This window comes from Alternaria postmessia, assembly GCF_024291825.1.
Source record: "Alternaria postmessia strain BMP 2775 chromosome Unknown scaffold_2, whole genome shotgun sequence".
NCBI lineage: Eukaryota > Fungi > Ascomycota > Dothideomycetes > Pleosporales > Pleosporaceae > Alternaria > Alternaria postmessia.
The window spans coordinates 621,356-648,277 of NW_026260075.1; the positions used below are offsets into that span (position 1 = coordinate 621,356).

At 51.5% G+C, this 26,922-nt stretch overlaps 9 protein-coding genes across 9 annotated transcripts; 5 read left to right on the forward strand and 4 right to left on the reverse strand.

Moving 5' to 3' along the window:
- Positions 1 to 199: 199 nt before the first annotated feature.
- Positions 200 to 3,910, forward strand: J4E82_000643 (uncharacterized protein; the record flags this gene model as incomplete). The annotated part of the gene is made up of 5 exons (XM_051726964.1): positions 200 to 253; positions 299 to 744; positions 806 to 2,928; positions 2,978 to 3,153; positions 3,203 to 3,910. The coding sequence occupies 5 exons, from the start codon at positions 200 to 202 to the stop codon at positions 3,908 to 3,910; spliced, it is 3,507 nt and encodes a 1,168-aa protein (XP_051593389.1).
- A 286-nt stretch (positions 3,911 to 4,196) lies between these two features.
- Positions 4,197 to 7,163, forward strand: J4E82_000644 (uncharacterized protein; the record flags this gene model as incomplete). Its single annotated transcript, XM_051726965.1, has 1 exon — positions 4,197 to 7,163. The coding sequence occupies one exon, from the start codon at positions 4,197 to 4,199 to the stop codon at positions 7,161 to 7,163; it is 2,967 nt and encodes a 988-aa protein (XP_051593390.1).
- An 856-nt stretch (positions 7,164 to 8,019) lies between these two features.
- J4E82_000645 (uncharacterized protein) lies at positions 8,020 to 8,715 on the reverse strand (the record flags this gene model as incomplete). The annotated part of the gene is made up of 1 exon (XM_051726966.1): positions 8,020 to 8,715. The coding sequence occupies one exon, from the start codon at positions 8,713 to 8,715 to the stop codon at positions 8,020 to 8,022; it is 696 nt and encodes a 231-aa protein (XP_051593391.1).
- A 2,669-nt stretch (positions 8,716 to 11,384) lies between these two features.
- Positions 11,385 to 13,089, forward strand: J4E82_000646 (uncharacterized protein; the record flags this gene model as incomplete). Its single annotated transcript, XM_051726967.1, has 3 exons — positions 11,385 to 11,448; positions 11,502 to 12,605; positions 12,872 to 13,089. The coding sequence occupies 3 exons, from the start codon at positions 11,385 to 11,387 to the stop codon at positions 13,087 to 13,089; spliced, it is 1,386 nt and encodes a 461-aa protein (XP_051593392.1).
- A 249-nt stretch (positions 13,090 to 13,338) lies between these two features.
- On the reverse strand, positions 13,339 to 14,804 carry J4E82_000647 (uncharacterized protein; the record flags this gene model as incomplete). Its single annotated transcript, XM_051726968.1, has 2 exons — positions 13,339 to 14,519; positions 14,576 to 14,804. The coding sequence occupies 2 exons, from the start codon at positions 14,802 to 14,804 to the stop codon at positions 13,339 to 13,341; spliced, it is 1,410 nt and encodes a 469-aa protein (XP_051593393.1).
- Positions 14,805 to 15,353: 549 nt separating this feature from the next.
- On the forward strand, positions 15,354 to 18,430 carry J4E82_000648 (uncharacterized protein; the record flags this gene model as incomplete). The annotated part of the gene is made up of 2 exons (XM_051726969.1): positions 15,354 to 18,148; positions 18,208 to 18,430. 2 exons carry the CDS (start codon positions 15,354 to 15,356, stop codon positions 18,428 to 18,430), a joined length of 3,018 nt encoding a protein of 1,005 aa, XP_051593394.1.
- Positions 18,431 to 18,592: 162 nt separating this feature from the next.
- Positions 18,593 to 19,698, reverse strand: J4E82_000649 (uncharacterized protein; the record flags this gene model as incomplete). Its single annotated transcript, XM_051726970.1, has 3 exons — positions 18,593 to 19,343; positions 19,398 to 19,466; positions 19,517 to 19,698. The coding sequence occupies 3 exons, from the start codon at positions 19,696 to 19,698 to the stop codon at positions 18,593 to 18,595; spliced, it is 1,002 nt and encodes a 333-aa protein (XP_051593395.1).
- Positions 19,699 to 23,211: 3,513 nt separating this feature from the next.
- Positions 23,212 to 23,925, forward strand: J4E82_000650 (uncharacterized protein; the record flags this gene model as incomplete). The annotated part of the gene is made up of 1 exon (XM_051726971.1): positions 23,212 to 23,925. The coding sequence occupies one exon, from the start codon at positions 23,212 to 23,214 to the stop codon at positions 23,923 to 23,925; it is 714 nt and encodes a 237-aa protein (XP_051593396.1).
- A 232-nt stretch (positions 23,926 to 24,157) lies between these two features.
- On the reverse strand, positions 24,158 to 25,804 carry J4E82_000651 (uncharacterized protein; the record flags this gene model as incomplete). Its single annotated transcript, XM_051726972.1, has 1 exon — positions 24,158 to 25,804. The coding sequence occupies one exon, from the start codon at positions 25,802 to 25,804 to the stop codon at positions 24,158 to 24,160; it is 1,647 nt and encodes a 548-aa protein (XP_051593397.1).
- Positions 25,805 to 26,922: the final 1,118 nt, after the last annotated feature.

A 26,922-nucleotide genomic window follows, 5' to 3' on the forward strand; every position in this document is an offset into this window, starting at 1 on the left:
CGGGAATTTGTAGTCGAGTAGATGATCGGACTGAGGGTGTCGATAGTCGAGTGAGGTGATGGGTGAGTAAGGCAGGTGGTTAATGTGATAGTCTGCGCGCGAGACTGTCAAAAAATCGCGGGAACACTCCGTCATTGCCCCGCCACACATTTCACCTGCAGCGGCGCGCGGGGCTGACTCAACCCCAATTTTTCCCATCATGAACAACACTCTCGCATGTGATGCTTCCTCGCCAATGTTTCCAACCCTACACGTGAGTTTGCATTGCGTATAGGGGGACATGAGCTGATTACCCTAGCATGAGTGCACTCGCGTACCCGTGACGGCACTGGCTTCTTGCGGCGCTCTGCTCATCGTCGCCGAAGGCCCCTTTCTACGCTTCCACCATGCCAAGGACTCGCGGTACATATCCTCAAAACGCGTCTTCAAAGCCCAAGCCGTTCATGGAATACGTGTGTTTTCAGAAGAAAATGCCTATATCATTAAGCTAGTCATCTGGGGTGGAAGACTTGTCCGCGCTCTTGAAATCCATCTCGCAGGCCAAGTTGACGTACAAGGCTTGAGCTTGTGCTTTTCTAATATCGCAAAAGCTTCAGACTGGATTCTTGATCTTGCTCCTAGACCAAAAAGCTTGGATGACGATTCCCAATATCACAAAGCAGCCTGCATTGCTGTCACTGCTCACAACGCACTAGTGCAGGTTGAAATTGAACAAAGGAAGTCAGACACAACCCAGAATACCAAGTGCGCACACCAAAATTTGATCAGTCCTGTCGAAATTTCTTTACTGACACTCTGATCTCAGTGGTCTTGATGTCTCTGTGTTCGACCTTACCTCTAGTTCCCGATCCATCCTCTACTCGGCCCACCTTTTCTGGGAAGATCTGGACCGCGTCCTCGTGGCCGCTGGCACAGCATTTGGCGAGATAATATACTGGTCATGGTGCGATAGGATCCGCGATGCTCCGGCTTCACGCATCCACCGCGTCTTTCTGGGTCATGAGGGCTCGATCTTTGGTGTTCAAATTTCAAAAGAGCTGCCTACTGAATGCTGCCAAAAACTGAGGCGGGTAGTAGCAAGTTGCAGCGACGACCGCACCATCCGGATATGGGATGTTTCAGATGTGATTACGAGTGCGACTACTTCGGAGGCTGATGACAATGACCTGGAAGTTCTAAGGACGCGTCATACCGGCTTCACTAACGAGGCTTTCGACTCAGACGAGTTCAATAGTTCAAGCTGTCTCGCGATTGGATGGGGACATCTCTCGCGCGTTTGGTCAGTTCGGTTTCTCGAAGCATCCCCATGCAATGGGTCGTTGCTGCTCCAATCTGCCGGTGAAGATGCCACCGCACGAACGTGGGAACTCACGCCCAACCCTGGAAACAGCGCAAACTTTCCCTATAAGTTATTGGAACTTGATTGCGCAGCGCATCATAGCGGAAAGAATCTGTGGTCTTCAGTTGTCTCTGATGTCTCGACTGGAGTCCAGCAGGTTATTGCAGGTGGTTCTGACAGTAAAGTCACAGCTACCCCACTCACTCGCGTCTTGCAAGCAGAGAAGAACCTGCGCGGTACGATCGCTGAGTATACTGTAAATGACATACTGTCATGGGCGCAAGCGGCCGAAACAGGTCTTGACAAAACTGGACTGGTGCAGCCCCCAAAATCTTCAAAGAAAGCAGAGTTCTTTAGAAGCTACTGCTTTGTGGACGAGACCTCGTTCTTGCTTACGACAAATTCTGGGAACGTACTAATCGGTACATTATCATCCACCAAGGTTCATAACCAATCAAGTCTCCTTTCGGATTCGACTCTACTTGATCGACTAGAAGACCTTTCTGGTTACTCCGTTTGTACGAGTGGGTCTCGTCCTGGTTTCGCTTACGTTGCTGGTGGCAGCGGCAATATCTATGTTTATAGCAAGATTTCGGCTACCTTCACAAGCCTCTATGCCGTTGGTAGTAAGGTCGGAGACATATTCGCTGCCGAGCTAGCAGATTCTGATGGCCCAGGTTCGACGGTTCTTCTTGTAACTCTCGTTGGTCAAGGTGAAGCGCGACTATTATATGTGGATCCTAATTGCAGCACAAATATTCAGAGAGTCGTACCGATACCCGTAGCGGACTCCTCGACGGGTTCTGTCATCACCAGCATGACATATGCGAGAGCATCCGGTAGGGATTTTGTTATGGTCGGGTTCCGACGTGGATCGATTGCGCTGTTTAACGTCCACAACGATGAGGAGGGTAAGCATGAAGCTACTTTGCTAAGAGTCATCGACAAAGCACATGGAGGAGAAGCGGTTACCTCGCTCACATGGCAACCCTCATCTGAAGCTACTGGGCTTGGCCATCTGTTCTCAGTAGGAAAGGATGGACGTCTTTGCGTGCACCAACTTGATTCATCTGCGAATATAGTCGAATTGGTACATGACCTTGCGCTCCCGTTCGGGCCCAACATCGAAGGATTATACGTCCAGGATGGGCGACTCTTCATACACGGTTTCTCAAGCAAGAAATGGTACCTCTACGATGTCACTAACGAAGAGGAGGTCATGAGCATCGACACCGGAGGAGCACATAGGAGTTGGACCTTCCGGTCGCATTCGTCTGTAGGAGGCACTCTCGTGTGGACACGAGCTTCTAGTATGCACATCTGCAGTCAGAACGGAGCAAATCATGCTGTCATTCGATCAGGGGGTCACGGGCGTGAGATCAAGGCGGTAGCGGTTTCGCCACAAGGTGGAAGCCGATCTCGTCAACTTATCGCTACTGGTGCCGAGGACACCGATATCAAGATCTTCCAGTATGCTGAGAAAGATTTCGCTTGCCGAAGGACTATTCGCAAACACACCACAGGCATTCAGCATCTGCAATGGTCGCATGATGGCGAGTATTTGTTCAGCAGTGGTGGCTGTGAAGAATGTAAGGCCTCTGCCTAGTCGTGCAAGTGTGTTGCTGATTTTCCTTGCAGTCTACGTATGGCGGGTTCGTGACTTATCGACATCTGCTCTCGATATCGGAGTAGTGTGCGAACATGTATTCGTGCCAGAAAGTGAGCATGCGGACTTGAGGCTTATGTCTTTCGATGTAATCACGTTGGGATCTGCACATACTATTGCAATGGCATTCTCAGACTCTAGCATCAAGGTGAGCTAGTTCCTTACTCATGCTATGACAAAGCACTGACACACATCAGGTTTACCGTTTTGACCCTACTGTTACTGTGAAGTGGCAGCCTCTTGCGAAAGGCCTGTACTTCACATCCTGCCTGACGCAATGTATGTTCCTATCTATAACGAAGGTCTTGACAGCTGGTACAGATGGTCATGCTGTGATATGGCCGCTGGCAACCGAGACAGAACGATTGTCAGGCGATTCTTCTGATCCGACCCTTCAGCTGGCATGGCATCATCCGGCAAGGATACACCAGAACTCTTCGAAGGCCATGACATGCCATCCCGTCGATGCAGATACTTGGCTCATCGTGTCTGGTGGAGATGATGGCAGCCTGGCGTGTATACTTGCACGATCTACATCCTCACACTCGCCGACTTCACCTGCGACCTCTTACGTTTCGCCACCAATACTCGCCAGCCGTGCACATGGCTCTGCAGTGACATCATGCAGCCTCTTTAAGCACAAATCACGCATCCTCCTTGTCACATCAGGAAATGATGAATGGGTCCGACTGTGGGAGATTGTCCTTCGGAAAGATGATGGTGAAGTCGGACATGAGATTTCAGCAGAGCTAGGAGATGCATTGGTGATCCAGAGGCTGGGGAAGGTCAAGACGAATGTTGCAGATGTGTCCAGCATGGCGGTGCTCGATAAAGGAGATGATGTTACAGACGCGAGAGTGCTGATATGTGGAGTTGGCATGGAAGTCATACGCATAGCCACGTGAAACGATCAACGAGAGAAGCCGAACACATAGATTGCATTTAGATTAACCGTGGTTATCCTCCACAATCGAGCGTTATCTAAGATCGTCCCTAGATTGCCCTGCCGCTGCGAAAAGGCTATTGGTCGCTAAGCGACTGTTGTCGGGACAACGCATGTCCAGATGTGGTTAGTGTGTGTTCGCGCTTTGACAACACAACACGGCAAGCACGTTCACAACCTCGACTGAACCTGTCTCACACCAGATCGACAACGACACACCACGAAGACAGCGAACCTCGACAAAAATCATGGTCGCTACACGTCGCGGTGCGAAGAAAGCCCCAGAGGCCGCCTCTGCGCCCTCAAACACACTCAACGCCCCTCCCAAACGCGGCGGCAGGAAGAAGGCAGTCGATGAGATCGACGAACTCGCGCCTTCCCCGATCAAACCCACAAAGACAACCGCTGTGAAGCGCAAGGCGAAGGCTGAGCCTGAAGATGCCGAGCCGCCCATGGCTAAGAAGACGGTCGCAACAAAGACAGCGCGCACAGTCAAGGTCCAGACGAAAGCTGTGCCTGCACCTGCTCCAGCAACAAGAGCGACGCGTGGTCGCAAGGCTGAAGAACCTGCCGCTGCAGAGGAGCCCGAAACTACCGAAGAGGCGCCCAAGCCAGCAGCCACTCGTACACGCAAGATCGCGGCAGTAAAGCAGGCACCTGCACCCAAACTTCAGAATCCTGTTGTTGCCGAAGAGCCTGCTGTCGAAGAGGCACCTAAAGCAACATCCAGGGTACGCAAAGCACCTGTACCCGTAAAGAAGGCGCCCACCACCAAGAAGAGCGAGCCTGCTGCCACCGAGAAAACCGCCGTCAGTGAGCCGGCTAAGTCAGCAACTCGAACCCGCAAGCCACCAGTACCCAAAGCCTCGGCATCCGCTCCAGCCCCCGTCATCGCACCCAGAGCCACACGTGGTCGCAATGCCCCGGCAGTTTCACAAGACTCGCCTCTCAAGGCACCGGCCCGCAAGCCTACAAAGAAGGCCGCGGCTGTTCCCAAGACGAAAGCTGAGCCCGAGGCTGTCGTCGAAACAGCTGAAGAGCCAGTCGCGGAGGTAGTCGAAGAGCCAGTTATCGAGGCTGTCGAAGAGCCAATTGTTGAGGCTGTCGAGGAGCCACTCGTCGAGGCTGTTGAAGAGGCAGTCATTGAAGAAGTAGAAGAGCCAGTTGCTAAGGAAATTGAACAACCGGTCATCGCAGTAGCTGACGAGCCAGCCATAGAAGTGATTGAACAGTCGGTCGTCGAGGTTGTCGAGCAGCCATTGGCAGAGTTTCCTGGTTACCCTACAACACCCACACACATCTCTGCCCCAATGACTTCTAGGGAAGCCGTCGCTGAACTACCGGGCTACCCGACTACACCATCCCATATCATTGCGCCTCTGTCGAACGAGCAGGGTCTTGCAGAACTTGCAGGATACCCCACGACGCCTGCGCACATCACTGCACCCGTTGTAGCAGCCGCCCAGGAGGATGATGTCGATGTCGTTGAGCATGAGTACAACGACGTCGCCATGGAGGATGTTGAGGATAACGAGCCGGTAGAGCAGAGTGAGGCCTGCCAGGTCTCAACGGTTTCTGAGGTCGAGGAGCATGTCACGACAGTGGTATCAGGAGATCCTCAGCACGTTGAGTACCCTCACATCGAAGAGGAGGAAATCCGCGAGGACCTCGACGCTACAGTTGACGCCTCCATACCCGCTGCAAAGTCTCCTGTGACTGTCCAGCCTGATACCTCTAGCTCGGCCGCTATAACAGTAGATGACTCGACTGCCGAGGTCGTCTGCGGTATGACTGACCAGGAAGCATTTGAGGAGCTTCCAGCCGCATACCCTACCACACCAACTCACATCTCCGCTCCTGTGACTTCTAAAGCGGCATTGGCCGAGCTCCCGGATTACCCCAAGACCCCAGCTCATATCTCTGCCCCTGTAACTTCTAAAGCGGCGTTGGCTGAGCTTCCGGGTTATCCAAAGACCCCAGCTCACATCTCTGCTCCTGTTTCCTCCAAAGCAGCATTGGCCGAGCTCCCCGATTATCCCAAGACTCCTGCTCACATCAAGGCACCGATGACTCCTCGCCGCGCTCTTGCTGAGTTGCCCGACTATCCCACCACACCAAGCTTGGCACTCGAGGCTGCTCTCCAGGAAGAGATCACCAGGTCAGTCAAGAAGCAGACACCATCGCCTGTGAGATATCCAACTCTCAAGAATGACTCATTCGAGCTTGAGGAGCCTAGCGAGATTGCCGACATCAGCGAGGTCACTGAGGCTAGTGAAGTCGGTGAGATTGCGGTTGCCCACACTGCAATTGAATCTTCCCCGTTTGTAACCAGGCCAATCATGCAACTGGCGCCACTCAAACTCGCTCCTACTTTCGCAGCACCCGAGCCAGCATCACCCAAGAAGTCCGCCCTGCGATCACCTCAGAAGGTCAAGGACGCCAAGACCCCGAAGAAGACTGTTGCTTGGACCGACGTCCAAGCGGATGAGAGCGATCTGTTCCTGTATGACGGCATTCTTCAGGGCATGGTTTTCTACGTCGACGTCACAAGCAACGGCAGGGAGCAAAACTTCCTCTTCCGTGGTCTGCTCGAAGATCTTGGCGCGAAGGTAGTCCAAGATATATCGCACGCGTCGGTGAGCCACGTTCTCTTCAAGGACGGAAGCATATCCACACTGGAGAAGTGCCTTGAGAGCAAGGGGGCGATTAAGTGTGTCAATGTTGGGTGGGTGTTGGACAGCGAATCAAACAAGAAGCGTATGGACGAAGAGCATTATCTGGTTGATCTATCGGTTGCGAAGCCAGCAACTCCTCTCCCCACAACCGCCGCGAAGCCCTTCACGCCGTTCAAGACTCCTTCCAAGTACGCGCTTCCACCTTCGTCTCAATGCAAGATGCCCAGCACACCAACAAGCTCCGAGTTCGATCGCTCCTTCAACGACGATAAAGAAAATTGCGAGGTTGGCATGTTCTTCGACAATGACAAGAGCCCTCTCGCACCTCGGACTGCTCCTATCAAGAAATCGTCTTTCCTGTTTAGCAGGTCAGCCATCAAGACTCCGTCCAAGTCCATCTTCCTTGGAGCTACGCCCTCAAAACCGATCTTTTCGGCTGTCAAGCCTGCTCCTCAGGCTGCCACTACTGTTAAGAAGCGCCCCGCAGAGTCGTCTTTCTTCGGCTCCCTTGGCCCGCCCAAGAAGTTGCGTCTCTTCTAGTGGACCCGCTGATCCTTGTCAGTCTTACATGGGCTTTTTTGTTTACGGAGTTTGGGATATCATAGGTGCATTGGGTGGCGCAGATTGGATAAGGTGTTTTGTGTATTCTTTGCAAGGTCTTAGTCGTGCTGTTGCCATCCCTGTTCGCCCTCCACCGCGGCTTGAAGGTTTCTACTGAGTGCTGCCTCCCCGCAAGGGTTGGCCTTCGTGGAGACCCAACATAGCCAGGTGAGGGGGCGGGCTAGTGGCATCTCTGCATACTTCGGATCTTGCTGGCTTCTCGTCTTTTTCTCGGTGGTGCACACGGTTAGAATTGGTCTCGCATATCACGGATGGACGATACTGTACGATACAGTTGGGCATTTTTGGCGTTACTGGATTCATCAATACTCTCCAATGGAGATGATCATGGATTGGGGTTGAAATCACTTGCTTTCGTATCACGGCATTGTCTCGTTTAGGTACGAATGACAATATACGAATACTTCATACTGCTTCTTTTTAAAGATCTTTCGTGATATGTGGTCTACTGATAGTACGATTGGTAGATAGTCAAGAACGTGATGTTTGACAACCGCTACGTAAAACATGGTTATTGTCTCCGAGATCTGTCAAGGGCAGCAATTTGTTCGACGGGCATACCAAAAACTTTCCCTTGCTAACCAGATACTGTTGAGGGTATAGAAATAAGCACTCGAAACTACATACGGAACGCACGAACGAAAGACGAAAGACAATCTATCGCGACGCCTGACCCATACCCTACAACCAACGAGCATCGACGTCTAAGGAAACACAGTATCATGCTATCTAGTCCAAGTCCCACGATGCCTATCGATTCTTAGTCAGACCTTTCCTAATCATCACCCATCACAATCCTCTTCCTCCTCCAGCCACTTAACGGCCTGATACTCTCCCTTTCAACCTCCCTCCCAGCAGTTCTGTGGTAAGTCCTCCACCTTTCCTCTTCGGTCTCCCTCTCCTTCTCCTCAAACGAATCGCCCCAAAAACTATCTCGGCGCGTTCGGCTCCGCTCCCGTGAAGTAGAGCGCTCACGAGACTCCCATCGCTCGTCTACCCACCACTTATCGGTGCGGTGAAAAGGGTCGTACGTGGGTGAAAGCAGAGAGGAAGAGTGGTGATGGTGGTGAGAAGAGTGCGGCCGGCCAAATTTGGCGTTGATACTCAAGTGGAAGTCGCGATCTTCAGGCTCTGAAGAAGCGGGGCGGTCAGAGTATCTGTAAGTACGCCTTGATTCGTAGCTGCGAAGTCTATCGTCGTCACCAGCATCTTTATGGTTGTGCCGATTGTCCCTGACGATATTGTAGCGCTCGAGTTGCGAAGGTTGGTCGCGGACTGTCAAGGCGCGAGATAGCTTGGCTGGCTTCTGGTTGGTAGAGTACGGGTAGTCATCAGCGTCGTCGAGATCAGAGAGTGTGATGCTGTGACGGCGTTTGTTGGAGTCGCGACGTGCGAGGGGACGGGTGTAGTAGTTGTCGTGGTCCGGGGTACGCTCGCGGGTGCGAGTACGGGTTAGGTGCAGGTAAGACATTGTTGGTTGCCTTATGAGGCTGATGGTCTTAGATGATAGTTGAAGAACTGTCGAAGGTGGTCGTCTTGCAGTATTGTTGGATCGAAAGTACTTATATTCTGTAGATTGCGAACTGGGCAAACAAAACCACGGTCCTCAAGAACCCTCTAAATACCATACGACCTGATGTCTCAACTGCCTAGAAAATTCCGAACGACATCATGTCTGGTAAGCACGGCCTCAATGCACCCCATGAACACCCAACGTGCTGCGCCTCCTCCTGCGGCTCAAGAAGTGGCTGGTGCAGATCGTTCCGTGATATGATTGGCTGCGCCCACTGTCGGCGTGTTCCGCATGAACGATACTTTACCGATAAGTTCTTGACCGCCAGAATATTGAGGCTTAAAACTCCTCTTTAGTAGATACATGGTTCTGACAGCCCCCGCGGTGTGTATCATGGAGGGGTCATGACAGCTGAAGTTGCGGTCGCCACTGCGCGGCTGTGACAATGTGGAGGTGTGGGGGCCGGGAACACGACGGTGAACCATGAACTGTGTGTAATCAACATGCGATAATATAACGGGTACCTGCCGTCGTTGAGATGGATGCCTAGGGAAATACGCCATTTCCTTCCGATGTATTCGCTGATCTTCTGTCGCCAGTGCTCATGGGTGCTTCGCCGGTTGGAGCTTACGACGCTGCGAGGGTCATGCGCTCTGGATGAATCATAGCTAGAATCAGAGGCGTCTTTCCAAGGTTTTTCATTGTGGAGGCTGGTCAAGAAGTGTGACTGTTGCTGTTGATAGAGGCGCACTGACAGGCATGACCAGATTCTTGACATACCGCGGTGAGCATTCTCAAGCCACAATGTCTACAACCCACAAGACTCTGTTTGGATTATCCATCGAATTGCGTACTCGCGCTTTACGGTCATCCGACTATCACAGTGTCAAGCCCAGGAGGCCTGCAGTTAGGATCAACTAGGCCATTGACTCGTGCCTGACCAAGGGCATGGTAAGTTTTTCGCGTCTGAGTTCCATAATCGAAATTACTGCCTAGAAAATGTCATTGAGACCTTGATGCACTAGTCACATTACCTGTCGAGTTTCGTTCCGGCTCTCACATACTGCTTTCGTCACTGATCTTTACTCGCCCTCTTACTCCTTGTTCAAATAGCTCGTATGTTCTCTCGCAGAGTCTGCTACAAACCTGACGTTCCACGGGTGCTTCGAGAGATCAGCCTCACTGTGCGAGTTGAACTGCCAGACATGCTCCGCTTGCGTAAGGCAACAGCCCCGTGACGCTGTTTGTTGTCTAGCTTGTGTCGCATATCCAAGTCCTGCAAACTTGCTAATGTGACGAAACGTGGTGTATCTAGGACGTACAAATGTGACCGTTTTATGCAAGACGATGCTTGCAATGGTTTGAATACTCAGCCTGGGACCGGGGAACTGCGAGTACATGGAAACTCAGCCCGGTCAATGAGGTGGGAAAGCTGGAAAAGATACAGCTTTTACGAAGCAATTGGATGAAGCGCTCGTAAGGAATTAAAAATGACCTGCCAGTAATTCGCCTTCAAATATGTTATTTGTAGGCGTTTGCATCCAGAACGTATTAAGTAACATCTGCTGCATGACCAAAGGCATGCCGGATACCCATTCGATCCATATTCGCGCTGACTGTGCCTCTGTAGTCGCCACAGAGTCTAGTGTGACAGATGGATGACATGAAAGCCTCCCCACCTTGTTGGTTCAATACCAAGAACTACAAGAGGGTGGTTGGCGAAGGTTTCCGCGTTTGGATGTGCTGATTTTCACGATTAGATGTGATTTTCGTGTATGGAATGGGTTTTATTTTTCCATGCTTGTTGGTGTCGAAGGAAACCTGGATTGCTGGTATCAAAGTTCTGCATGTCAGTGCGTAGGGCTACGATGCAGCAAAGCGGCACATCCTCGTCTGGAAAAGCCACAGCCAAGGCGCAAGCAGGCTCTATACCACGGCGAAACTTACACGGCTGGCAGACACGGCCTTTTGACTGGCCCTAGACGAAAATGTATACGCGCATATCGTCTGCAGTTTCGTGGGCGGGGTGCGCTGTGTTAGCTTTGTTCTAAATGTATTCTCCAACACGTGCATGCATGAAGAACGGTTGATGACACCCTGTACATCTCGTAGCGCTAGCCGAGAAGGTAAGATACTGTCGAGGCCATTTCTCCTTATTGGCAGTAGAGTCGCACATGGAACATAATGCATCGAACCTTGGGGGCGGAAGGATTCAGGTGTCGGTTAATCATAACGCGATCCCAGCTCCGCGATAGAAGACGCATCTCATTTGAAGTGGCAGGCACATGGAGCAGGTGTTGTTCCTAGTGCTAGCATGAGTGTGGGAAGATTGTAGAAAGTATGGGTATGCGCAGTGAAAACCATGCTGTCTTGAAATGTGAAGTTGTAGTTGATGCATGAGAGTTCGGAGATTGTGACAACGCCCGGCAGCGCTTGGCATGTGATTGCGCACCTAGGCGTGCCATGGCCTCTATCCGCTAACCACGATGAGGCTTCCCTGGCTGCACAGCTTGCGAACTTACTCACTTGGAGACATGGCGGCACGGAAGGGGCCTCAGCGTTTGAGCGCGCTGCGTGTTCTCCATATTCTCTCCTGCATGCCAGATTGACAGCTGTAGCACGTCGACATGTTCCTTCCACCAGAGCTCCTGACGCTCTTCTTCCTAGCGAATGCCGCAGCGGCTATCCCTCGTATGCAACCGATGCCGAGCCAACTGGAGAGCATACAGGCTAATATGAAGCAGAGGTCTCCTTACTACCGAATGTCACCGAGACTGCCCCTATCGAATGGGCGACCGTATCTATCCCGACAGAGACAACAGGAACGTTTGACGCTGCTGCTACGGAGAGTGTGTCCATAGACAGGGGAGACGGACTTGCAGAGGGGGATCCATGTAATTCTGCGGGGACCGAACAATGTTGTGTTATAGATGACACCACTTGTGGCGAGACTAGCCGTCAACTCAGGCCTGGGGTTCCGACTGCGACAGGTTGGGGGGAAACTGGTCCAGCTACCGATCGTCTTGTGACGTTAATTGCGACTGAGACGACCGTCACCGCAATTCGACCGACAATTATCAACATTGAGACGAACTTAGTGGAGGACGGATTCACACTGGGCGATGCTACTCAAGCGAGCGGGGACAACAATGGACAACAGTCTTCGGTCACGGTAGCAAACACAGTCCGTCCTTTGAACAAGCCTGGGCCATCTGGGGATAACACAGCGGGAGGAGACGCCCCCAGTGTTTCAGGAACGACATCGCAACAGACAGGGCAGAACAGTCTCCTACTGAGCATTGTCTCCCAGCTTGGTGGCACGCCATCGAACGTCCAGCCCGCATCTCCAACCACCAATAGCCTCGGCCAAACGATCACGCCTCCAAGTAGTGACAATGGAGGAGGCAGTGCTGCAGCGCAACCAGCGACTACTCCTAATTCTGGCATGCCGAGGGATACGGATGAAGCGTCGTTTCCGCAGGTAACACCGACAGCAGGTACTGGCTACCTCGTGATAGGAGGAGCATGGACAGTAACGCTTACGCCTGGTCTTTCTATCTACCTTGGGGGCAACCTCGCTCCTACGATACTAGAAATGACAACAGACGCCACAGGCAACACTTTGGTGACGGTTAGTTCGAGCGGTACTGCTGTCACTGCCACCGTGCGTGTTGCACTTACTACCATGACCATGCTTAAATCTGGCTTCGAAGCAAGTATCACCGACTCTGCACGCCCGGGTGAGCAAAGTGCCAGGCTGGCGACCACCTCTAGCAAGGGAGCTGGTGCCGATAAAACAAGCAAGCTCGAGTGGTGGACGGGTGCTGTCTTGGGCATACTAGGCTTCGGTGTACTTTTGTAGCAACAGGTAGCAGCAGCTTCTGAAATCATGCTCCTTTGACACTGTAATGTCAAGTATATCAAGGTTCATAGTAATACTCGTAGTCACATGCTACGTCTCGTGGGTATCCCAGCTTCCGCCGTGCCCCGCTATATATTTCACCGAACCCACGTCCCACCTCTTCCTCCTCTTCTCCGCGTCTTCCGCGTATCGCTACTCCCTTTCCTCAAAGCTCGAACAACCGAAATTCACTACTAAGCTTCGCTCTTCCAGAACCCTACTCGCGAAAACCGAACATGGACTGCAGCACTAGCAGCATGTCTTCTGACGCCGACAAGTCCAACATTACCACCACCTACAAAGCTGCCAAAGACTTGGGGTTCCATAGCTTCAAGGCTTTCCTAGAGTCGTATGGGCTGAGGATCTGGGAATTAGACGACGTGGAAGAGGGCAAGGCGATCATGAGAGCCATGGGCTACAACGTATCTTGAACCGTTGCAACTGGAAGCCTCAGCGGGATTTCACCTTATGGGAAGCAGAAGTTTGAATCAAAGAGACCATGGAAGGGCTGATGAGAAAAGGATGCAAAATGATTGGCGCTGAGGGAGCTCGAATCGATACAATCAAATGTGAAAGCCGTTTGTTCATCCCAAAACCCGAATGATATACCAACTGCGTTTGCTAAGCGTGAGACTCATTATACGAGTATTGAAAGTAGACATTAATATCGCTACATACGATTATTGTATCTTCGTTGTGTTCATCGCCTGGACCCATGGCTTCCAGAACTCCTCGATACCACGCTCGTAGTTCCATCCTGTCCAGTTGTAGTTTGTCATACCCCAGGTATCAGGAAATCCTTGCACTCCTGATCTGATTCTGTATGAACCAGCAATAGACCACATCATCCAGCTAACATCGTTGTCGATGGTGTATTCCTTCAGACAGTTCTGCAGAGTGTTGTTGAAGAGGGTTTCGTCCTGAGCACTGCCGAACTCGCTCAGGATGACGGGTGTCTCGCGGACAGCCTTCGGGCAGTCACCTGTGATATTGCAGGCGGCTGGTGCGTCGATACCCAGGGCATTAAAACCGTTGCGATAAAAGTTTGCCTTGACGATGTCGCAGGTGCCAGTGTCGATATCCTCGCTCATGCTGTAAAGATGAAGTTCCCAAACGAGCTTGTCGGCCCATGGATGGTCATCGAGGTTGAAGTATACTGGCTCCCTCCTTGCCGCATCTCTGATCGCTGTGCACTTGTAGCAAGGGGCGGTGAGAATGTTCTTGCCGCTAGTCAAGGCTGATAGATCTTGTCCGTATTGCATGCCACCCCACAGGATAAGAATATCGGGGTTGGCCTCGTGGATTGCGTCAGCTCCAGCGGTCATGTTGCCTACAAGCGTATCCCAGTTGTAGTATAGGTCCGTGACGTTCCAAGATTCGCGCAACTCGTTGCGGAGAGACATGCTGACTACATTTGGGTGGTCCTTCGCCCAATTGGCAACGTAAGAAAGACCGCGGCGCCAATGTGTTGCGTTGAACTGGAGGTCGTCGAACCAAGCAGTACCGTCGATGTGCGAGCAGCACCACTGCGCCTTTCCTGTGTGCACATCTGGGCTAATGAAGATGCCCTTCGTAGCAGCAATACGCGCAATATCGCTCCAAATCTCGAAACGTGTAGTCTGAGCGGTCCAGCCAGGGTTCTTCGCGATGATCTCGTTCGTGACTTTGGTACCGTTGACGTACCCAAGGGCATTAATGAGGCCAACTTCGAGCGGGACATCAACACCGTCCCTGTCGTAAACCTGGTCGATCATCTCGATAGCATATCCCATGCGGATATAGTTGAAGCCGACACCCGCGATATCATCTAGAATCTCTTCCGCTGACGCCCATTCAAGCCCTTCAGGAATCATAGTCTCGCCTATAGAGGACGTCAATCAATGTTCACCTACTGTTCAGTTGATGCTTGTAACGTACCGCTCATAGGCCAGTTGACGCCCGCCCAAGTTGTCTTCTCACCATTGCTATCAACAATGTCTCGGCCTCGGGTACTGTACGGGCCATTGAAAGATAGAGACGTGCTGTTAGTGGCCTGTCGACGCGCATTGTATTGGAAAGCAGTGTTGCTGGAGATGCCTGGCAAATATCCAGCCGAAACGACAGCAGCAGCAAGTGCTGTGCTAAGCAAAACACGTGGTCCCAGCATGATGAGAGGATGAAGTGACACTTCGCGGGATGCAGGATAGACATTAGGTACATTCGGACCTTTATAGTCCTCGGTGCGGTATACTCATCACGAACAGCTAACTGGGAAGAGCCTCAACGTCCGTCGGCAGGCTTGCTCAATGCAAATCAAAATCCGATGATCATCGTCACTTCGCGCCGGGTTGTCGGATAAAAGCTGTCCGAGTTGAGGTACCTCCGCATTGCGGGGAAGAATACGAGAAATTAGTACTTGGCGAACGAAGCTATTTCCATGGGGATTCCGCCGGCACAACTTGCAGCGGAAGCATTACGCTTTTCGTATGATGATGTTTAGCCCAGTGCTTGGTTTAGAGTGCGCGGGCTTGTAAGCACAATTCATCCGTGCTGTTTGCTAGGTACCGTTGTTGTGACGGTTGCCGCTCGGCTATGAGCAGTACTTTGGCTTATCTTATCGACACGTGCACCGTGTTCCTAGCGCGTTCCTCGATTCCTTCACGCCACACGCCGTCGACCAGCCCTTAATGAGACGCTGTATCTCACACGACCCGCCATGGACGCATTGTTGGAGGGACTAAACGATGCGCAGAGAAGCGCGGTAACAAGTCCCGCCAATGTTGTCCAGGTCCTCGCGCCGCCCGGCTCAGGCAAAACTAAAACACTCACAGCACGCGTCGCGTACCACATCAATCACGAGCGACTACAGCCATGGAACATCATTGTATGTACTTTTACCATCAAAGCTGCAAGAGAGATGAAGGAACGGATCAAGGGATTTGTTGGAGAGAAGCTTGAGGCAAAACTTATCCTGGGTACCTTTCATTCAGTCGCGCGTCGCTTCTTATCTCGGTACGGTCAAGAGATTGGGATTGATAAGAACTTTGGCATTGCGGATACTAGCGACAGCACGGCAATACTGAAGCGAATTGTTACGCGTCATCAGTACACAGTGGAACCTGGCCATGCTCGTTCCAGGATCTCCAAACTCAAAGCCAAGGGAACCACCGCCGACGATTTTCGAAGGACAACAAAGAATGTCAACGACAATGAGTTCGCGATGATATATTCCTCTTACCAAGAACATTTGGCCGCCTCCAATCTTCTCGATTACGACGACCTTCTTCTCCGATGTGTGGATCTATTAAAAAAGTCGCCGTCATGTGTCTCCACGATACAAGCTGTACTAATTGACGAGTACCAAGACACCAACAATATCCAGTACGAATTAATGAGGTTATTAGCTCAAAGAACAAGACGTATCACCATTGTCGGTGATCCAGACCAAAGTATATACAGCTTCCGGTCAGCAGAGATCAAGAATCTCCTGCGGATGCGCACCGATTACCCCGAGTCAGTCGTGATCAACCTGGAGAACAACTATCGGTCTTCGGGATGCATCTTGACCTCCGCCATGGCTGTCATTGAGCAGGATGAGAGTCGACCACAAAAGTCGCTCATTGCTACACATGGCGTTGGTGAGCCTCCCACTCTTCGCCATTTGGTATCGGCCAACGTGGAGGCGAAATGGATTGTAGAAGAGATACATCGGACCAAAACGCTTGCAGCGGGGCTGCTGAGCTATAACGATTACGCTATACTTGTACGCTCATCTCCTCTCACGCTCCAGATTGAGCGAGCGCTCGGACAAGCTGGAATTCCCTATCGGATGGTCGCTGGTACGAAGTTCTTTGATCGGGCGGAGATCAGGATCATCTTAGACTACCTACGCGTGGTCAGTCAGCCAGATCATAATGATGCAGTGGCAAGGGTTATCAATACACCGTCCCGGAAAGTTGGCGACGTTACTGTGAAGGCACTACTCGAAGAAGCAGAAGTCAGAAAAGTCACTCTGTGGAAACTGGTGCTGGATATCGCCCAGGGCAGGAGGAAGCCGGAAAGCAAAGTCTCCGCCCAAGCACAGAAGGGCATCGAGCAGTTCGTCAATGTCATTCTTACCTCGCGCGAGAAGCTTCTTCCTGCTAAAGGCGAAGACTGTAACTTGCTAGGTCTCATATCGCACATTCTGGCTAAAATACAGTTCCAGTCCTATCTTAAGCAGACACATAAGGAGAACTGGGAAGATCGATGGGCAAACGTGGAGGAGCTGGTGAACCAGGCAACACAGATGGCTACGGCAGTTGCTAATGGGGAAGAGATTTCTGACGACGCCTTGCCAGTGGTAGAGGGCATCGAACAGCGAAACGACACCGGAGCCGATATTCTGTCCAAATTCTTGGCCAATGTTACGCTCTCGAGCGCAGCAGACCAGGAGGGAAGCGAACTGGACCAGGTCACCATCTCTACCATCCACGCAGCGAAAGGTCTGGAATGGCCTGTCGTCTTTATGCCTGCTGTGTATGACGGATCTATACCGCACTCCCGAGCAGATGACCAGGATGAGGAGAGGCGTTTGTTGTACGTTGGTATGACTCGAGCACAAGGCCTATTGTACCTGAGTTGCCCAGTTAAGCAGTCAGGTCAAGAGCAGACGACCCTTTCCAGGTTCATTTCCGATCGGAAAATACAGAAGCTTTTCAACGACCGAGGACCAGACTTAGCTTTCAAGCGTAGTACCATACCAGACTTGGCCCGTATTCTGCGGAGAGACTGTCCATCGTCTGAAGACATCAAAGGTGCTCTCGGCTTGCTGGAACATCCGGAAGACGATCGATACCCAGCGACTCGAGAGGAGATTGACGGGAATGATCCAACATGGGGCGCATACGGATCCGACAAGTACAGAAGCGCGAAGCCCATCGGCGATGGGCCAAATCAATCTTTCAAGCGGCGCAGGCTGGAATCATCGAGCTCTTTCTCTACGGACTCAGTAGCGGTCACCATGAATAGAGCGTCTGGATTTTCGATAGCGACGACGACCATGCCGACCGTCAAAGCTGGTTTCACCAGTGCTCGGGATCTTGGAGATCTCCAGGCAATGCAGAGAGAAGCAGAGCGCATTCGAACGCTAGCCAGCACTCCCAACGCAGAGATTGCCAAGGCAGCCTACAACGACTCCAAGAAAGCAGAAGCAAAGCCTGCCCGAGCGAAATCCGTCAAGCCACTCGCAAAAGGCCAAGGTGCCATTACAAGCTTCTTTAAGCGATCAAATAGCGCGATATCCGAGGAAACAGAAACTGCGCCATCCTTCACTGCGCCGTCTCTGCAACGCTCGCAATCTTCATTTTCCACTCACACTCCACTTCATGACATATCCAACGTGCAATCCTCCGTTTCACGACCACCACGCCCATTTCAACCACTCTCAATGACCAATCACAAAGTTACGAACCGACCAATTCTCACCAAGCCAAAACGTGTCGAGCCCGAAGCCGGGATGGAAAGCACGCAGTATGTCCTTCTATCTAGTTCGCCCCCTAGACCCGATGTAGAGGAAACGCATCAAGCAGGGAAGGATGGCAGAGAACCAACAAGTCCAACCAAGCAAACGTCATCGTCATTTGCTTCGGCATCTGGCTTTCGGCCAGCGTCTACATTTCACACAACGTCGATGAACCAAGTGCAGAATCAGTCAGCACAGAGGAAGACGCTGGGTGCGAGGAGAAGCATGCAGCCGTGGAGTGTGAAACATATTGCCATGCCAAAGCCACGGCCACCTTGATCTGTATTTGAAATGCGTCTTGTTGAGATATCTTGGTTGCATGGATCGGCGTTTCAATCCTCAGTTGCGATGCATTGCTGGAATATAGGCATGATCATAGTCGTTGGTTTCTTTTTTTCATTATTATCCGTTACTATCGAGGACTCGACAAGCTCTATAGATGAGAGCTCGCTTTAGAGGAGTGCGAAAGCACTGCAATACGACACACTACTATCCTTTACTTCTTCCACCAAACTGCTCCTCTCATACCGCAGGAACTTGAACATGCCCCTTCCTTGACCTAAACCATCTGCCTTCTCTACCGCGGCCATGAAGAGACCAATCGGGTGTCTTCCACACACGGTGTTGCCAGTCTTCCTGAGCTGATCCAAGAACTGCTTATGTGACCCACTCTCAACCGCGTCGATACTTTCGTGGTCGACAGCAGCAATACTCTCGTGTATGGGATAGTCGCTCGGTACGCGAGAGCTTGACCTAAGCTGAGTTGCTGCTGAGCCGTCGGCGGGCTGGTAGTACGTGTATCGAAAGCGGGAGCCCCAATGACAGAAATCAGATGAGATTACAAACACATTGGAAGGGTCGGAGAGGTATGGCGCGAGGAGGGAGCCGTAGTGAGCTTCGATGGCTGCATCGGTGTTGCCGACCATGATAGGTACTAGAGGCACAGATGTCGAATCATTCTGGAAGTTTGTGTTCTTCAGTGACAGCATCTTGTAGATGTACGGAAGGTGCATCTCCAGACTATGCTCGTCCTCGTCCACTCCTTTTGACATTGTCTCCAGGTCCCATTGGTTTTGTATCTCATCCACTAGCTTTGTGTCTATAGTCAGGTCGCCGAGAGGTGTACGGTACTTCTCGCAACCTGTCGTCGCAGCGCCAGTGAGGTAGTAGTGGTGAGAGGGGCCGAGTAGGAAGACGCGTTTGCTACGAGCAGTCAGTGCGGAACCCTGACTGTCTTTTTGACCGATATGTACTCACGCATTCGCCCAGTCAGCGCTCTTGTAGGCCCATGCTGCAGCAGGACCTGAGTACGAGTATCCGGCATGCCTGCACGTCCATGAGCCTCGTCTTCTCTACAGAGTCTTCAGGGCACATACGGGGCGATGATAGCTCGCGCGTGTGGTGTAGGTATCGAGACTTGGCCTTGTTGTGAGGAAGCGGAGCCTATGGGCGTCGTGGATTCGGGAACCTCTCCGAGCCAGCCGTCGAGTTGCTGGGACAGGAGTTGTTTGTTGTCCGTATACCAGGAACCAGCGTGGGTGGCTTTACGAGTGACCATGTTGGGTTTCAGTGATGGGAATATTGAAAGCTGTTATCGTGACGTTGTATGGGCTAGTTGGTGTTGGCATGTGAGGGGTGGTGGGGTAAAGGCGAGCTTCACCCTTTGTATGACCGACGTAATGCCTTCAGCTCCATTGCTTTCGAGCCAAGAGTGTCAGGCCAGCCTGATTGTCGTAATTTCTAGATAGACCCGGGACAAATTATGGGCTAGATAAAATCCTCTGCTCATGGCGTCACACGTGCTGATTTCATCTGGATGTTCTGTCGGGTAGTGATGCAATGCGATCCCGACACGCCATCACGCGACGCGCTCGCGCCGATAGATCGCGTCTCCCAGGCCAACCACTTTGCATCATCACTCCCCGTTTCATCCCATCTCGCTTTGCCTCTTTAGCACACAAACATACCACCCCACAAACAGCGGATTCACTATTTTGATTTACCCCAAACGAAACCTCATCATCCGTTAACACTGAACATCACAACCATGGGTCTTAAGCGCAAGCACTCCTCTGACGACTCGCCGCTCTCCATGTCCAGCTTCGGCTCCGTCTCGACACCAGACACACAACTACCGATGTCGTTCTCCAAAGGTTACGACAAGATGATGGAAACAGACGCGCCCGCGACTATGAGAACTAACGCGTGGGACTTTATGAGCGCGAGCCGAGTCAAAAGCAGCGACTGGGGGAACCGCACGCGCAAGCGAGTTCGCGACAACAGACCCGATGAGCGAGCGATACATGGTATGATTTCTAGGCTGCATTCGCCAATTCGCACGATGCTAATCCCATGCTAGAGAACACGCTAAACATGCTCTTCGCCGCGCAACGTAACCACCCCGACGCCTCACCTATCCCATCCGATCCTCTTCCAATGCATCAACAACCCATTTCAATCCCATCAAAGCCACAAAAGTCTACGCTGCATTCTTTCTGGAAAGAGCTGCCCGCGCCGCCTGTTCAGCCTATCTTCTCAATGCCCATACAGCAAGAGCAGACTTCATCGCAAATGCCGCGGTGCGAAGATTGCGATACACCGCTGCAGAGTGGAGGGGATAGCATGGATGTAGACATGGACATGGATATGGGCGGAGCTGTGGAACATAGTCCTTTCGCGTGCAACGATTGCGGGAGGAATGTGTGTGGGACTTGTGCAGTCGTATCTTCAACACGACACTGCTTGCAATGCGCAACCAGCGGAAGGAATTCGAGAAGGTGGTGGTAGGCTGCGAGTGAGCTTGAAGCGGTGCTTTCAAAAGGTACATATTGTGATGGCGTGTAGCATAGCGATTGGTGATCAGCAAGATATCCCAGCATTATTGAATAGCGAGGCGCAACGGTATCAAGGATGGAACAATGGACGGTAAAACAAAGGTAATATACCCAGCTTAGTTTTGAATCGATTGATAGATCTTGGAATACTGCGCTCCCTTTACATACATGTGTTGTGCAAAAAGAAGCTCGACCACTCGCTGTTAACAACAAACCATATCCCGAGTATGGGCGTCATGGAAGCATTTACAAATTGCAAAAAGAAGGATTTGAGGTCGTGCCCGGGTTCTTCTCAATGTTAGGGAAAGATCTTGAAATCATGTTTTAGGGATGGTCTTACCGAACCGGGGTTATCAGAAATTTGATTGAAGTCAAAATCTGAAGTGATAACCACTACCTAGAATCGAATGAGCGCATGCTTTGGAGTAGTGGAGATGATGGTCAACGTACACTACACAACCTATGGATGCTTCAAATGGTGCAATATGACTTTTTTGGTCACAACAATATCTATATAGCTACAAGTTCTCGCTGGACATTCCATGAGTTCCACGATGGATTTCATCAGATTCCCATGTTTGAAGCGAGTTGCTGTCTCAGAAGCATGACGATTAGACTTGTGCAAGCCCACAAGCTGGTGGGGCCTCTTATTCACAAAACGCAAAAAAGAGGGGTGCAACTTACCGATTTCGGCGAACTCCAACAACCTCTCAGGACGCGCGCTACGGCCTGTGGAATATGTAAAACATACAAAGGGAGTTGTACAGACGTATGAATGATATAGCAAATGATGAAAGTAATTGGACCGTTGCAAAAAGAGTTGTTCAGCGTCCAAAAGTCGAGCAAACTTCCAACCCCTTAAAATGAGGTGCATAGACGTTCACAACACCTCCACAAGCCCAAAAAATTGGCAAAAAGATTGATGCAACTGCTCGTTACGAGCGGGGAGGATCGAACTCCCGACCTTCTGCGTATCTTTACATTTGATAATGTAAAGCAGACATCATAACCACTGGTGAGATGTTAGGAAATGTTGTGATGTATGGATAGATGGTGAAACGAACCTAGACTACGCTCGCTTGAGTTGTTTGATGGAAGAAATACAAAATCTACCGTACTTGTTCTTACGTGTTGCAATCTGCGGCTCAGGCCGAAAATATCGGTGTGGGTCGTAGGCGAGGGCGGCTCGTGGAATGCAAAGTGAAGGCGGAGCGGTGACAGCGGGGTCGGTGGGGTCGGTGGGGACGGTGCTAAAACTGCTCATCTGCATTGCATCGTAGCAGAAGGGTACTCTCAACACTATGCATCAAGTTTAGGGTAAATGTCTGGCCTTTGCTCGTTATAAGGCCCGGGGGAATTTGGTTGTTTTCCTGCTTGGGTAATTTTCCGTCTTTCTACATTACGCCTGGCGACAGGTCGCATGTTTGCTCACTGAAAGTTCGTGTACGACAAAATATGGTATGAGTAGTTTAGAAGAGTAGTCATGAATTAGAAAGACAAGAAATCCAGTGGGATTTTCGGGCTCAATCTTAGTAGCAACGTTGCTCAATTTGGTTTGCCCCTTCCCCTGACTACACCTGAGTTGCATTCTTCACCCAAGAACCACATCAGCAGGTCCTGCAAAAAACTACTGGTGCTCATCAAGGCGCGCGAAGCATGCGAAGAATTGCGATGATTGTCCTTCACTGCCATAACTACGAAGTACTTATCATTATGTAGGCAATAATCGTGTGTTCCCTGTATCGAAGGCGACATGTTCATGTAGCAGTTCTTGATCTGGGTTCAACCAGAGCATTTATGGGTCTTTGTAAGCAGTGGCTGTCTCTAATGCATGCTGCGTCGATACTCCAATGTCAATCCGAGGAAACCCAGTATTACATTCAACCGACACCACAGCGTATTGCAGCGTTAAATTTGCTCAGTAGAATGTTCGCGGCACTGCATACAAGAGGAAAATAGAACAAGTATAGAGACAACATGCCTTGCCTTGCAGCCTACGTTAGCTTTAAACAAGAAAACTTATTAAAACTAAGAGTATTATAGGCTTCTAGATTCTTTATATCTATACTATAATTCTTAGGATACATTGTTGTAGTAGGTGGCGGAGTAAATTAGCCCGATGCATCTCTGCAAGTGACGAGGCAGCGGATCGCAACACCGTCATATCCGCATGACAGCTTAACTCCGACCAACCTCAGGCTCACCACCTTCCATCTCACCGACACCCACCACCCACAATGTCGCACACACTCTTCACTAAAGCGCCTTTGCTGCGCAATGTAGCCCAGCGCTCAATCCCGCGTCAGTTCCGCGCTTCATACCATAGACAATCATCTCCCAAGATGGCGTTGGGTGCAGCACCCATCCGCACACTACTCCGCCAGACAACCCTCCGCGCAAGCGCAATACCAGCGCAACGCACATCCTATCCCGCAACCCAGCAGTTCTCATACCAGACCTATACGCAACAACGCTCACGATCACCCTCACCTCCCCCGCCATACCAAGCACGCAACACATCCATCCTAGCCGCACCAAACCAATGGACGCGCTTCACTACGCCCTACAATACTCTTTCCTCCGTGCGCACCTTCACCTCTACATCATGCGGTAAATTTGCGTCCGCCAACTCCTCAGCTCCTTCCTCGCTATCGCCAGAAACACAACAAGCGGTCGATGAAGCGATCGAGGAGATACAGGAACTGTACGGCACAGCCAAAGACGAGTTCGAAATTGCGTCTGAAGAGAGCGAGAAGAATACTACGTATGCTCCTGACGATCGAGCTGCGGCAAGAGAGGAGTTGGATAAGCTGCTCGAGTATTACAAGGGTATTGTCGATGGGGAAGATAGGGCGGTCGCGGATGAGGTAAAGAGGAGGGTCGGACAGAGGATCCGAGAGTTGGAGAATGCAGTGTTGGCCATGGAGGAGGCTGCTACACATGGCGATTAAAATCTAGTATATTTCTTTGCGTACTTCCCATTCAAAGAGGCATCTGTACATTACAGCAGAGGCTGCTTAAGGCTGTTGTACTATATTTTTAGAGTCAACTCCAATTCATCTTCGTGAAACGTTGAATCGTCGTAGTCATTTCATATTATATAGAACACTAGTTATAACATAACACCAAAACGCCATACTGTTCCGTGTCCTACCAGCTAAGCGGTCCATGCTCAGATTCCATCTAGCCATACAGCTGCTCGAACTCCGAGATAGGGTGCCTTGGGCGCCTCTCTTGACCTCCATGCAGGATTGCATCCAGTTCGTCTCTGAACTGGGTTGGGTTGAGCACAGGATTCGCAACCTTTGGTCGACTGGGCATTCCCCAGGCAGCCTTACTATTCTCCTCGTCCATTTCCTCGCGCAGGATCTTGACCTGCTTCTTCATCTCGATCCACAGTTCCAGCTTATCGAGTTCCGCGTCCGATGTTGGAGTAGGGTCGGACAGGTCACCGAAGGGCAATTTTCGTGCGAAATTGGCATGCAGTGTACCGAGGGCTGATTTCATCGGATCTTGGGGACCTGACCACCTCTCTGCTTCGCGATCCGCCTCCTCGACGCTCTTACCGCCCCGAGCGGCGATAGCAAGTAGAGACGCGACGAAAGCCTCCTGCATGTAAGCGAAGGAGAACTTGGGCGTAATCTCGGCGATCTTTTCGCAGAGCTCATCGGGGAAATCAAGGTCTTTGTTGTCCTTGAGCTTTCCCTGCCAGAACTTGGCGTATTGTACACGCTGGTCGTAATCGGGGTTGGGGAAGTAGTATTTGCGATCGAAGCGGCTAGGCCTTTTGGCGATTCCCGGGTCCAGTCTGTCCAAGTGGTTCGTTGAACCAACCATCAAGATGCCGTCATTGGACTTGAGACCGTCCACTTCATTCAGGAAGTATGATCGGACGCTGTCATTGACGATTGAGTCTAGATCTTCGAAGACAAGATAGCATGGGGCTTCTTGACGGGCTTTGCCAAAAATTTGCGAAAGAGAGTATTCAGGGCCCCCGAAAGATGAAAGCGTGCGAACATAGAGGGTCGGAACGGCGAGTCTCGAGTCTCCTTGTACGCCGCGCTGGTAAAGGCTGTGCATCATGGCCTTGATGCTGATGGTCTTGCCGTTTCCTGGAGGTCCGTAATAGATGACGCCGCGCTTCCACGGCACCTTTAGGTCCTGGTATGTCTGCTGGCCATCGAAGAAGTTCTCCACGTCGGAGATGAGTGCCTTCTTCATGTCCTCGTCGAGGATGACGCTTTCCCACGAGCTCTTTTGTACGGAGTTGTATAGTTCTGCACTCTTTTGCCAGTAACCGCCATCGAAGACCCAGACCTCGTTGTGTAGCTCGCTGCCCCACTTTGTCGCGTCCTTGATCAACTCATTGACTTTGTGCTCTGCGTTGGAGAGGATGTAGTGGAAGGTTGGGTTTGGGTACGACGACCCTCCGTCGCGGCCTTCGGCAACGTATAAGATAGCCTCCTGGTCCTTCCATTTGTACATGTATTTGCCAAAGATGACACGTTCGACCATGTTTCCGGGGCTAGAATCAAGTCTGTGAGCTGGTGGAGCGTACGAACGCCACTTGAGGCCGGGGCCGTATACCGGGTCTTTGACGACATCTTCGAGAGGCGTGGCCGTTGCGTGGCCGGCACCAGCGTAGGCGAGGAGGTTGAGCCTTCCCTGAGGCGCGACCACAAGATCGAGGTTGGGGTATTGTGAGCGGATAGCTTCAACGAGTACGATATCCGTATTGACGCGCTTGCCCGATGAGTGGTCGAAGTAGGAGAGGCTGGTCATGTCCTCGTGGGACACGTTGTTGTTGTTGTTGTTGTTACTGTCTGACATGCTGGGCTGGCAGACGATCTGGTGTTGAGTTGGGATTTTGAGTATTCAGTGACAGGTGTTGAGGGATAAAGCCATCAACCGTCGCCGTGTCTGCCTAAACACCGAGTTCAGGCAAGCAAGCAAGCAGGCAGGCAGGCAGGCAAGCTCCACGGATAGCGAGGCGAAGCTAGCTCTCGCAGCTTCCCCGCGCTAGGAGTGGATCGCCCACCCATTACGTAGCCGGCGTTCCGCCATGAAACCCGCCTCAACACCAAAGCAAATATCTCAAGCATTCTCCAAGCTGAGGATTGACGTTCGTGTTGACGAGCTCGGACGCCTTTGTATCCTCTTCGGCCCTCCTCTGCTTACCGGTACCTGGGTTGGTAGCGAGACGCGCCAAGTTGGTACCAAGCCGGCAGAGAGTGACAAGAAACGCCACGTTCCTGCCCTTGTACTGTTTGTTGCAACGTCTTCTCATCTCTTCGACTGCAGGTCTCATGCTTCTGAGTCGCCATTGTTGACTGACAGCGATGACAGTACTAGGTAAAGTCAGCATTCACTGATTGACATGATGGACGTTGCGATGGTGGGCTACTGCTCTGAGCCAGATGAAACAACAGTCCTAGACAACTCCAGACAACAATTTCTATGTTTGTATCGCTGTAACGTAAAGACGAGTGGTATGCACAGAGTGGCGCGATACCCAGTGATACCCAGTGATCATCGTGCGCAAGACGATACCTGGCTCAGGCATTCTCGAGAGTCCACAGCGCAGTTGGAAAACACCAGTGGTGCGAGGTGTTCTTCGTCGTTGGTCATCAGATGATACATGACGTGCTGCATCACCTGGTGGCTACTACTCAAACTCGTAGCATATCGGCTGAACGTACACTACTAACTCCCGGTTGTTGCGTCCGTGGAAGGTTGCCGGAAGACCGCGGGAAGTAGTTGGCTCCTCGGTCTTCCATAGTGGCGAGGCTTTCTTTCCGTTCTCCCAGCGTCCTGACTCCTGGCACGCTCTTACGCAGGGTCGAAGTGGAGTCCCCAGATCTCGCCCAGGTCCCTCTCCACAATCTGGGTGGACCCTACTTCCTCGTTTCCGAAGCCTTGTGGGAAACCGGCATGGACATAATCGGCTA